The following is a 13280-nucleotide window of genomic DNA, read 5'->3' on the forward strand; positions in this document are numbered from 1 at the left end:
GGTTGTCGTTAAAGACAAGTTAGCCAAAAAGGGTATGCTTCAAAATAACTCAATATTGTGCATGTTACGCAATGTGGAAAGGGAAACATGTTGTTACCTTTTTATTACTTATTGTGAGACATAAAAAATCTGAATAAGTTGGTGCAAGGCTTAGGGCTATGTTTGGACATCACCAAAGAGTGCTAGATTTTTCTTTGAGAAGTGAAAGGAGCTTAGCTTGGTGAGATGGATAAAAATATATGGAGAATGGCATAATTCGCAATTGTTTAGTTAATTTGGAAAAACAGAAACGAGATGGCGTTTGGTTAGAAAAAGTGGAATGTCAATTAGTGTTTTTGGTGAAACTTAAAGTGGCTTTTTAGGCTAATGCCAAGAGGCTAAATGGGTACATGTCAGTGTTGGACACATACAGACAACTTCTAATTGACAGACAACATGAAAAAATGTGTAAATAAAGAAAAAATGATTAAATGGGAGGAACCAAGGTAAGGACAGATGAAGTTCAATGTAAATGGAGCTGTTAAAGGGTGCCCAAGGCTTGTTAGGATCAAAGGATTACTGAGGAATGCTAATGGTGAAACTAAAATCATATTTTTCAAGTCCATTAGTACCAAAAATTCCAACTTAGCAATGACTATGATAGTGAAAGAGGCATTCCTCATTTTTTCAGTTTCTATGTGGAAGGATGAGTACAAACTTGTCATCGAAATTGACTCAAGCAACGCTATTAAATGGACTCAATGCCTGGAGATAATACCTTAGAGGTTGAGGAAGTGGTTGTTGCAAGTTGAGAGATTGAAGGAAAAACTAGAAGGATGAAAGATTCAACATGTTAAAAGAAAGGCAAATTAGAGAGTTAATAATCTAACGAAAGATGGGGTGTAGTTGCAGACAACAATACTACATGTTTTCTAGTAGGTTTGTCATTTTCTATAGTTTGTATTTTTTATCATTTCATTGAATTGATTTTGCTACTAGTGCATATCTTGCTTTAGTTATTGGTTAGTGTGTCATTTGGGACGTTGTTATGGTTGCTGGATTTTTTATTCTTTGAGTTGTGAATTGGGGGGGGGGGGGGGGGGGAGGTTGCTACCTTTTTTTGTGTATAGGGTTGTCTAGGAATTATGTTTTATAAGGTTGCCTGTGATAATGTAAAGTGCAAGCATAACGTGCTTTTTATTTCTCAGTGCATGTGTATGAAGGTAAGGGCTTGGGTTATGTTTTTGATGGGGATGGGTGAAATTGAGGGGCATTGGGGACATATTGTCAAGCCCAACTTTATAATATACTTGTCATATCATTTATGTGCTTGATAGAATGTTTGCATAAGTAAATGTATCGAAAAAATCGTTAAAATTCTGTATTGTACCTAGTGGTACAATTAAGTTGATTAAAGCCTCGAACTAATCCAAATAGAGATTTTAAGATGTATTTGAGAGTTATTGAACCTTAAAATGTCTTAAAATGGTAATTTGGAGTTCGAGGATTGATTTGGAGTTAATTCAAGAATTTTCATAGCATAGGGGTAAAATGGTCATTTTGCCATCCAAGGGTAAAATTGGAATGTTGGACGAGATTTTTGATCAATTTTGACTATTTGGAGCATAATTTGAAATTGTGGAGTGAAAATTTTCAATTTTGACATTTTTCGAGTATAAGGGCAAAACGGTCATTTCACGTGTCCATGAGGACGTAATTGAAATTTTACACCACCATGACACTTGTCAAGCCCATGAATTTCACCTATTATCACTTTATACTTTGGATAATTATGGGATTACATGTGGTGGTGAGAAATTGCTTAATGGTTAAGTTTTTAAACATGGACCAATCAAATGGTGACATGTGTCAAGCTTTAATATTTTTATGATTTTCCTTTATAAACCGACTTAAGCTTCTCCCATTTCATTCTTATGGCCGGCCAAGCAAGGGAACAAAGAGAAAAAGAGAAGAACAAACCCTAGGAAGGAAAAATTCAAGAGAAATTGTTGGATTTTAAGGAATTAGGCAAGTAAAGGTAAGATTTTTTAATTTTAGCTTGTGATCTACCTTTCCCATGCATTTTTTTTCATTCTCCATGGCTAAAACTCAAGTTTTCAAGAGGGAACCTTTGCTGGCCAAATCTAGAGAGAGAAGTTTTGGTGATGAATTTTGCTAGATTTCATAATATCCTAGTGTTTTTAGTCATTTTGTGATGTTTGGAAGGAAAAACAAGCAAGAAAATCACATGTTCTTCAACCACCCTCATTTGGCCGATTTTTTTATAGAGCATGTTGATGATGGATTTGGTTTTATTTCATGTTATTTAGCTAGGAATTGATGAATTATGGTGTTGGACATCGAAACCGATTATTGAAAAATATAGTTCCTTTAGAAAATGGCTTGATGGAAAATGAGAAAATCATAGTAAATGGACTTGGATTTGATTCCTAATGATATATATATGGATTTACGATACTGTGTAGACATTGATTAGTATGTTCGTTCGGAATCGGAATGAATTTCAAAAAATGGTGAAGTTAGTCAAAAATTAAGTTCATTGTAATGCTTTGGTGTATTAGATTATTGGGAGTGTAATGAATATATTTGGAGTTGAATTGGATGTTTTGGTTAAATCAATGGTGCATAGTGCGGGTTAGGTCGAATGCCAATTCAGTCTTATCATAATTGAACCCCCATAGAACATCGTCTTTAAGTGATTATTCGGACACTTCTCTTTCAATTTCATGCATTCATATAGAGCCTGAAATAGTTTTATAACAGTTTGGTACAAATATATTGAATTACGTGTCGTGTATTATGTATAGGTGGTGAGCCCTCTGGTAAGGGTAAGGATATCATACCCGAGGATCAAGAATAAAAGTACTCCATACTCCCGTTATTGTGAGTAATCAAACTTTCGTCTTAACTATCTAAAGTAGTTTATACTCGTTTTTATGTTTTAAAGAAAAATGAATTTAAATTGTAAACTATTATGTTTTATAATTGAAGTGTTGATTAAACGAAATGAGATTTATAACTTGTTTTGAAATTGAATATTGGTTTTGGAAATTGAGTAAGTGGAGACTGTATACTTGCGTTATATATATGTTTTGACATATGGTATGAATTGATGGCTTATGACAATGTGATGGCAAGCATGGTTGGATTTGTGTTCGTGTGGAATATATGAATTGTTTTGCTTTACCTTAACAGGCTGGTAATATTATATCAGTCATGTCATGCTGTCAAAAATTTTATTGAATTGGTGGGTTATTTGATTAGCTTACTGTAGTGGGCGGGTTTCCGTGGACCATCCTATAAGAGGGGTACGGTAAACCCCGTTATATTTTACCTTAGTACGAGAGGCGCGGAGGGTATCTCTTAAGGTAACGTTAGAGTTCACTTCACGCCGAACCACCATGTGAAGGTGAAACTCAGTCAACGCCAAGGAACGGCTGTGTTTTAAACGTAAGAACTTGTTTTATGTGCATATGTTATTTTCACAGCCTTGATGGACTCAGTTGGATGCCTCGGGCCAAGGTGTCACCGAGTATAAGTTTGGCACGAGCCAAGTTTTAAGAGAGTCATAAGCCTTGTTGATTATATTTGATAAAATATAAGTGATTGATATGGGTTGAAATGAGATTTGATATTATGAATCATATTATACTGAGATGTTTTAAATTGTCTCCATTTACTCGGCTTTATATGTTATAGATGAAATTTGCTTACTCACTGAGTTTATAAAAACTGACCCATTCTTTCAACTATTTCAAGCTCAAGGCAGTATGTAGACCGTCGATTTTGTCGAGGGTTTGCTGTTGGATTCGCACCCTTAGAAATTACAGGTTTATAATCGTGTTTATTTTGGTTATTTTGGGGGCCCACATGTCATTGTAGAATATTTTGTATACCTGGCTGTGTGTACCACTGTATGTATGAATTTATTTTGCTTTTACGCTACAAAAATTATTTACACAGAGTTTTATAAATATTGTTTTATAAGAAAATATAATATTTTATTTAATATTTTTATTTAATTTGAATAGCTATAATTTCACTTTAAATTGATGAATTAGACAACGAAACTTATTTTTAGACATGAAATAGATGCTTATTACTCGTATATCATATTTTTACCAGGGTTTAAAAATTTTGGATTAAATGACCAAAATACTCTTGTGTAGTAGAAATTAGTTATTGATTGTTTTATATTTGAAATTAGTCTATATTTCTTTAAAACATGGTATTTAATAACTGTTGCTCACAGGGGAGAAGTAAAACTGATGCGAAAGTCTTGCGAGGTTTTGGATGGTATTTCGGGTAATGAATGTCAATCGAGACATCGCAACAGTTGTCACGGACTCGATAGGAGTACCGAGTCATGACACATATACTCATCTGTGTTGTGAAGTATATAATCCAATACCATAAGGTTTTTGTTTAATTTACAAGTGATGTACTAGAATGAGGGGAAAAATTCTTTTCGTCGATGGTCATGAAAGAAGTTGCATAATTTTCAAAAAAAAAAAAGTTAATAGCTATTAGTAATTTTTTTTTTTGAAAGAAAAAAGAGAAGAGTTATGTTTCATAGAATCAAATGGAAGCTACCATGAGATTACTCCTTTTAAGTCTTTATGAGAAAATACATTTTTTCTTATATTTACATTATTCTAGACAAGGAAAAAATGATACTTTAACAACACTTGTTAAACAAGTTGAATGAAATTGGTAAATGAAAGATTTATTAGATTGAGCAATTTTTCAAAGGAACATGGCTTTCATTCAATTTGTAGTGGAATCCAATGTTGCACTAGCTATCCTCAGGGTCCGCTCCTACCCTTGAATATTGGATTTATTATTACAAGTAGAGAGCTTTCAAACGAGAACTAGTTACCAACCCGTGCTATGCCACCGGAGTTATTAATTGACATATAATAACATCATTTTGTTTAAAAATCATTTTGAATAGTTAAATAATTTGATAATATATTTTAAGGTAAAATATCCCACACATTTAAATTCTAATCGAAATTCTAGATGGGTTTATTAGTTTTCGAAATAAACACTCTACTTCAAAATAATATCATTTGTTAAACATATAGATCTAGTCGTTAATCAACTATTAGTGTTTCCATTAGTTTGATAATGTGACAATATTAAAATGATAATTTTACTTTTTATTAATTTTAAAAATTATTATTATATAATTTTTATTTTTTATTAATTTATATATATGTGTGTGTATATATATACACGTGGAGAGACAAAGATGGACTTATACTAATGTTATAACTTTGAATCATTGCACACTTTAATATCTTTTTATATAAATATATTATGTTTTAATCATTTCAAATATGATGCTTTGTAAATAGAGAGAGACTCATATTTCAATAAATTGTAGATGTCCAATTTTTTGGTTTGACAGGAAAGGGCGTACAGAGATTTTTGTACTGACAAATAAGGAAAAAGAAGTTTTGCTTCTGGTATCCGGAGCTGGGAAAACTAGATTGGAGATCGGAGATTGGAGATTGTAGCTTTTCTCACAGTTGCTTGCCCAAGCACATGTGAGGCTGCCCCACCACCCTTGTCGTTTGCTTATACACCACATGTGACGCACTTACTCCACTTCATTCCCCCCTGCAATTATTCCAATTCCCAAACATATGAAAACTAATCATACGAAATTAAACCCTTTTTATCTCTCTTTAACAAAAATTTACTATGTAAGAAGAAAATATATCTAAGCCATGATTGGGTTGGTCCCCCAAATAATCATTCATTCTATCTTGTGCATAATCCCAGTCTATCCTATACTCCCTAGCCTTCACTAATTTCTCTTTGGAAGGATTGTCATGTGACCTCCTTTAGAGCTAATAAATAAATAAATAGCCGTATGTTTAATTTCTTCTAAGCTTTAACCGTGACATGAAGCCTTTTCACTCAAATTGCAATTGGTTTTGTCACTTCATGGGAGTCGTTTTTATTGAGAGTTGCTTTGAACAGTGATGGTATTAAGAGGAGGTTGGTCCATTAATTAGTCCCATGTGGGTATACATATGCCTACAAAGATATTAACTTGATCACTGATTGATCAACAATTAGGATATGCACCTATTGTCATTATCCACAACCATGAATTTTTTTTTAAATTTTTTTAAAGTTTATTTGATCACACACATACCTATAGATTGCACTATCAATCCAGAACCACTAAGACTTATATGTTCATAAATGCTTAATTTTTTTTTTTATCATTTTAAAGAAAAGAAGAGTTTGAGAGGGAATGGTTCAAGTCTGGTACGGTGATTTTGTCACATGTAACATGCATGCTTGTTCATCTACTTAGAGAGCATTAAAGTTATACCTAATATGAACATACATATATATAAATTCCAATACAAAAAGGCTTTTGAATTACCACTAGTATAATGGGTGGTTAGACTTCAAAGCAGCACATGATTATTGAGTGGGGGATGAAGGATTGGAAAGGAGCTTTGGGAATTAATTAATAAAGTTGATTGCATGATTACTGTCATGCAAATAGATGGGGAAGTCTTGAGTCATTGTTATGTGTATTGTGGTATGCTCTTTTCCATTTTACATGAGCAAGAGCAAACGGGTTAAATTGGTGAAAAAGGCATGGGTGGGGGTGGCCAGCTCTTTGGTGAAAGGGGACAAAAGTTGTTGTCAATGTGACAAAAAAGGGGAAGACTTTTTGGGTGATTGAAAGAGACCAAATCATCCTCAACGATCCCCTCTTTTTGTTTGCTTTTAGGATTTTCATAGGTGATGGTTATGATCACCATCCTTGAATTTGCTGCTTTCCTCCTTTCTAACAACCATTTTTTAGGAAAAAGAGAGCTAACATTAAAACTTGGGATTGGAAAACCAAACCAAAATTATCGGCATCAGTGTATTTCTCTTCCTCACATGCTATCAGCCACCTTATTTATAATCCTCAAGGATATAGGCTAGGGTTTGTTATTGAGATGAGAAGTCACTGTCCTATACTATACTCTTCATTCTTAAGGGTCTTTAATAAATTATTGAAATTTTTAAACCCATCGGGAATTAAAATTTTTGATAAATTAGAAATTAACTCTCTTAGCATTCCTTCTAGGGGTTTTTCTCCCTAAACAATGTGCACTAAATTGTTATCTTCCTCACCCAAAAATATTTTTTTTATCTTCAAATAGGGATATATATTTTATTTTTTTGAAATGGGGTATTTTAAGTCATATCATATTATTTTTTGTGTCTGCATGACCAAAACATATCATATGGTTTCTTAAATTCAATATTCTCGCTCAAACTTGCATTGTTGTCATGCTGCACAAAAATACAAGTAAGAGAGCTTATACAATTATATAAGATTAGACTTTTAATGGTTATCGTGTCATGTCAAAGTGACAATCTCTAGAGATGTTGTAGAAATTGTATACTAGAGTAACTTAGAGGTGGCATAACATAAAAGAGTAAGAAAAGAACAAAGTATTATCAATCAATAAGAATGGATGTGAGATTGCTAGAAAAATCAATAAGAGGATAAATTTGAATATTTGTTCAAATTTATATAGAAAAGAACAAAAATTTAGCTGGGGATGCAAACAAAAATCAATTGAAATGTTGTGTTGATTCCCATTGTAGTTTTTCCTTTCTCACTAGTACAAAATACAAATGAATGAATGGTTGTGAACTAGTTCACATATCTTATTTTTGTGAGAAATGATCTAGTTCATGTCCTTCAATTGTTGGGTGTTTTATTAATGTAAAACCAAATTGGGTAAATACTAAAATGGGGCAATCTACTGAGAAATCTATTAAACCCAGCCCAAGTCATTTGCCCCATAATCCTACTATGTTGTCGTTTGGTGGTTACCCAAATTCCCCTTTGTATTTTTTCCCATAAGCCAGACCCAGCCAGGTCGCCTTTGCTCTCTTTTAAATCCAGAATTTCCCTCTCCCAAGTCTCAACCAGGCCAGGTAATTGGAAGACAATTGAACTTGAGTTTAATGGATGATTTCATGATTTAGGATGGTCCCATTTTTCTTCATGAATCTGGGTTCCTGGCACAGGATGTTAAAGGAGAGGAGATCCTTGACATTGGTAATTGCTGTATCTGGTGGCTAGATTAAATGGTACCTGAAACTATTGGCTCGCTTTTGCACCACTGCTCCATAACCAAGGCATTTCGCAGTGGTCTTTCATTTCATGCTGCCGTCGTCAAGGCTGGTATGCAGGCAGATGTCATTGTCTCCAACCATGTCCTCAACATGTATGCAAAGTGTGGCAAGATTAGCTTTGCTCGTCAGGTATTTGATGAAATGTCTGAAAAAAACCTTGTTTCTTGGTCTGCCATGATCTCTGGTTATGAACAGGCTGGGGAGACTTCATCAGCACTTGATTTACTTTCCCAAATGCGCCTTGCACCCAATGAGTACATATTTGCCAGTGCGATTAGTGCTTGTGCCAACCTTTTGTTGTTAGTGGAAGGACGACAAATTCATGCTCAATCATTGAAGTACGGATACGCGTCTGTCTCATTTGTTTCCAACTCCCTTATCTCAATGTACATGAAATGTGGTCATTGTAGTGATGCATTGTCAGTGCATTCTGGGGCATCAGAACCAAACGCTGTGTCTTATAATGCTCTGATTACTGGATTTGTAGAAAACCAGCAGCCTGAAAAGGGTTTTGAAGTTTTTAAACATATGCATCAACAAGGCCTTATGCCAGATCGCTTTACTTTTGTGGGATTACTAGGGAGTTGTGCTGATTTAGATGCTTTACATAGAGGAATGGTATTGCATTGCCAGACAGTCAAGCATGGACTTGACTCCACCGCTTTTATAGGTAATGTGATCATGACACTGTACTCAAAGTTTACTTCAATACAAGAGGTAGAGAAGGTCTTTGAATTCATCGAGGAAAAGGATGGCATTTCTTGGAACACTTTTATAGCTGCTTGTTTTCATTGTGAACATCATGAAAAGAGTTTGAGAGCTTTCAGAGAGATGTTTAATGAATATCACACAAGACCAGATGATTTCACTTTTGCCAGTGTACTTTCTGCATGTGCTGCGCTTGCTTCAATACTTTACGGCAAGCAGATTCATGCTTATCTGATAAGAACAAGGCTGAACCAAGATATTGGAGTTGGTAATGCGCTCACAAACATGTATGCTAAATGTGGTTCCATTGCATATGCATACCACGTATTCAACAGGATGTCTCATCACAATCTTGTCTCATGGAACACCATCATTGCTGCATTTGGAAATCATGGGCTTGGAAGCAGAGCCCTTGAACTCTTTGAGCAGATGAGAGCAATTGGATTAGAACCAGATTCTGTGACATTTGTTGGACTTCTGATGGCTTGCAATCATGCTGGTTTGGTAGATAAAGGCCTCCATCTTTTTAATTCTATGCAAGAAACCTACGGTATTACCCCTGATATAGAACATTTTTCTTGCCTTATCGACTTGTTGGGACGAGCTGGGAGATTAAATGAGGCAGAGGATTACATGAAGAAGTATCCTTTTGGACAAGATCCAGTTGCCTTAGGGAGCCTGCTGTCTGCGTGCAGACTGCATGGAGATGTAGTCATGGGGGCACGTTTAGCTAAACAGCTTCTGAAACTTCAACCAGTGAGCACTTCACCTTATGTATTATTGTCAAACTTGTATGCGTCAGATGAGATGTGGGATTGTGTTGCAGAGGCGAGGAAGATGTTGAAGGGAAGTGGACTGAAGAAGGAAGCTGGGTACAGCCTGGTTCAAGTGAAGGGAAATTTTGTAAAATTTACAATAGGGGATTTTTCTCATGCAAGGATTGATGAGATGATGGACGCACTCAAAACTTTAGCTTGGGAAGGAGGCGGCATTCCTTTGGATCTTACATCCTAGTATTTTTGATTATTTTTATTCACTTTAAATTTCAATTTAATTTATAAACACAATCAATATAATTGGAATATGACTCAAATTATTAATAAAATAACTTGAGTAATTTAACATTTAAAATGACTAAAGCCCAAAATACTTGAAGCTGAAGTGATTTGAACTCGTAATAAAACCAATATAAAAACAATTTAAATGCATAGTGACTCAAAACGAAATGGCACAATCACAAAGTTAACACTTGATTGGCTCAATAACCACCTCTACTAAATATCTTGCCCTACTTTGCTCTTTGATGCAAAATAAAGTTATAAAATCAGGAAAATTAGGGTTCCATTTTCGAACCAAGCAAAAGCTAACAGCAACCCTATCATTTGGCTTGCATCATATTTAAGTATAAACCTCGGCAGCCAGCTCCATTATAAAAATTACAAAGCTCAGAAAAGAACCTAGATGGATGCAAGGGTGAACAAAACAATCAAAGCTATTGCACAACAAGCAAGGATAAAATTGAAGAGCAGATAAAGGAATCAAGAACTAAACTATAACACTAGAAATACAGGATGCAACAACTGGATAATACTTACAAAAAATAAAAAAGTCATGTGTGAGACGAAGTAAAGTGACCAGACTATGATCCACGAGCCACACGAAACCAGAGTGAAACAGTTCATTAGCATGCTAGATGCACCTTCCATCAGTTTTAAAGGGACGTTTTCTCTTAAGCCTTTTCTTCATCATCTCAGCCCATCTTGTAAAGACATTAGCGGCTTCAAACTTACCAGAGAACTTCATCTTTTGAGCCAGATCCTCAAGTTTGTCAGGTTTCCCAGCTCTAGAGAAATCAGCTCCAAACTTGTTGTAATCAAGATGAGGAGCTTTCATTCCTTTCTCCATCATTTCTTCTAAAAATTTACAAGCCTCTCCTGATCTTCCTAGACTGATCAGTCCTCCAATGAAAACAGCATATGCATTATCATCGGGGCAAAACCCCTTTTCATTCATCTCATCCCAAATTGCACGACCCATGTCATAATTTCTGGTCTGGAAGAATGATTTCATGATCATGTTGAAAGTGTGAATTGTTGGTTGAATTCCACTCTGAATCATCTTCTTGTATACCCTCATTGCATCCTCCGGCATTCGTTGCCTTGTCAACAATTTAATCAGGGCATTGTAGGTTTGGCCATCGGGTGGACAACCCTTTTCTTGCATCTCCTTTAACAATCTGTAAACCACATCCATCCTTTTCTGATTTCCAAAACCAGTGATCAAGCATGTGTAAACTGCTGCATCTGGCTGACATCCAGAATCAAGCAGCTCATCAAAATATCCAACAGCTTCATTCATCTTGGCTTGCTTGCAAAGCTCCCGAATGATAATTGTATAGCTCCGAACATTAGGCAAAGGCCCCTTAGCCTTCATGACCTCAAACAACTTCACTGCATCAGATCTCTTCCTACTCCTCAACAGCCCTTCAATCATAACATTATGTGCGACAATATCAGGCTTAAATCCCTTATCAATCATCTCATTCCACACCCTCCCTGCTTCCATCAAATTCCTCACCCTGCACCAACCATTAAGCAATATCGTATATGTACTTAAATTGGGTGTAAACCTGTCTCTCAACTTCTCAAAAAGGGCTTGCGCTTCTTTCGCAAGCTTAACCCTCACAAGACTATCAAGCAAGCAATTAATAGTATCAACACCCGCTTTATATTTATACTTCTTCATTAACTCAAAGATCCCAATGGCTTTCTTCCTCTCCTTGGCGGCCGCAAAAGCTTTTATTGCAATAATAAAAGTCTCCATTGTCACAACACCTTGGGCACCCATCTCTTCAAGCATCGCTACCATGGTCTCAAATTGCCGATTCTTCGCTAAAACATTCATCATTTTGTTATAAGTCATGGAATCATGTTCAAACCCCGGCTTTTGTCCGGCCCAACGGAAAAACCTAAAGGCCGGTTTTCTGGCGTGCCGGAACCGTTCGAGCACATCCATGACCAAATCATGAGTAGGATTAATCCCACATTCATCTAAAACGGCCTCCATGTTTCGATCTAAGCCAAATAATTCATCGATCACCTTGCATATTCTCTCAACTTCCTTTGGGTCCGCTCTAGACTTAGAGCTGTCACCAGAACTATCAGATTCATGGTCGGCTTCAGAATCTGTATCACCGTCAGTGAAGCTAGAGAAATTCCTATGATTGAAATCTAAAACATTGCGGGCCAAAGAAATGGAATTGGCTAGCAGTTTTTCTTGTAAATAATGGAGCGAAGAGGAGTGTGGCAAAAGAAATGGAATTTGACAATTAACACGACGGAGACTATAATAAGGAGAAGAATGAAGCAAACTAAACAAGGGCAGAGAGCTACCACAAGGAAAGAACACTTGCTCTCCTCCACGTCGTCTTTTTTCTCGTAGTCTTGGTCTCTGATCGAGAAAGAGTAACTCTGAAGTTCGTTCGCCATGGAAAAAACTGTAACAATACTGAGAGTTGCCGTGTCGTCGAATGAAGCTCGTGACCTTGGTGGAAGTCCTCAGCGAAAGAGACATTTAACCGCCATTAAAGGGAGGAGGAAAGTGGAAAATGAGAAGAGAGGGTGGCGGGTGCCCAAGGGTAAATTCCTTGGGTTGTTCATTCTTGGGCTGCGCTGAGGATCCACCAAGTGCAAGGAGCCCATTACATTGGGTTGAAAAATGGTTTGACAGGAGTCGGGTATAGCATTCGGGGAAAGGTAGGGGAAGAATGAGTGGGCTGTTATTAATTGGAATTTTGGCTTTTTATTTTATTTTATTTAAAAAGAAAGAAAGAGGATTCGAATATTCCTTTTTAAGTAGAGATTATGTACCAACTAATAAGTTAAATGCTCATATGCTTAATTGAAATTTTGGTTGATAGATTTAGATTTAAGAGAAATATGTACGCATGATCTATTCAATTATAGGCTTTGCATATTTCATCTGGGTTAAATGCAGCTAATTTTAACATAATACACATTTTATTAAGGTTAGGATTCTGTTATTGCATGTTTAGTTCGTAGAATGAAATTGAAGAGAAATAAAATGATTATTTTATGAAAAATAAAATAGAATATGAATAATTATTATGTAGTTTAATTTATAAAATGAAAAATATCATTATGTCATTATTTCAATATTTGAAGTTTATGATGATAATACAAAGTAAATAATGAAGTTTATGTTGTGCTTTTTTAATTTTTACTTATATAAAAAATTGATGGTGTTTGAAATAGAAATTGAACAATTAAAATTTTATCGCCTTCAAGAGACAAATGGACTCAATTTTCGCATTGCAAATTCAATTGCAAATTGTGATGGAGAACAATCATAATCTTCTAGAAGGCTTTTACTCGTTTTTG

The 13280-nt window shown here is 35.4% G+C and overlaps 1 protein-coding gene and 1 pseudogene across 1 annotated transcript; one reads left to right on the forward strand and one right to left on the reverse strand.

Moving 5' to 3' along the window:
- The first annotated feature begins 7636 nt into the window (after positions 1–7636).
- On the forward strand, positions 7637–9956 carry LOC18589389 (pentatricopeptide repeat-containing protein At1g11290, chloroplastic pseudogene; annotated as a pseudogene).
- Positions 9957–10150: 194 nt separating this feature from the next.
- On the reverse strand, positions 10151–12541 carry LOC18589390 (pentatricopeptide repeat-containing protein At3g62470, mitochondrial-like). The gene has a single exon (XM_007014343.3). The coding sequence runs from the start codon at positions 12451–12453 to the stop codon at positions 10570–10572; it is 1884 nt and encodes a 627-aa protein (XP_007014405.3). The 5' UTR covers positions 12454–12541; the 3' UTR covers positions 10151–10569.
- Positions 12542–13280: the final 739 nt, after the last annotated feature.

This window comes from Theobroma cacao, chromosome 9, assembly GCF_053813885.1.
Source record: "Theobroma cacao isolate CCN51 chromosome 9, ASM5381388v1, whole genome shotgun sequence".
NCBI classification, from domain to species: Eukaryota; Viridiplantae; Streptophyta; class Magnoliopsida; order Malvales; family Malvaceae; genus Theobroma; species Theobroma cacao.

What these genes read in the sequence shown, in the direction of transcription:
- LOC18589390 (XM_007014343.3), bottom strand. Translation starts at nt 12,453, where the DNA reads ATGTCTCTTTCGCTGAGGACTTCCACCAAGGTCACGAGCTTCATTCGA.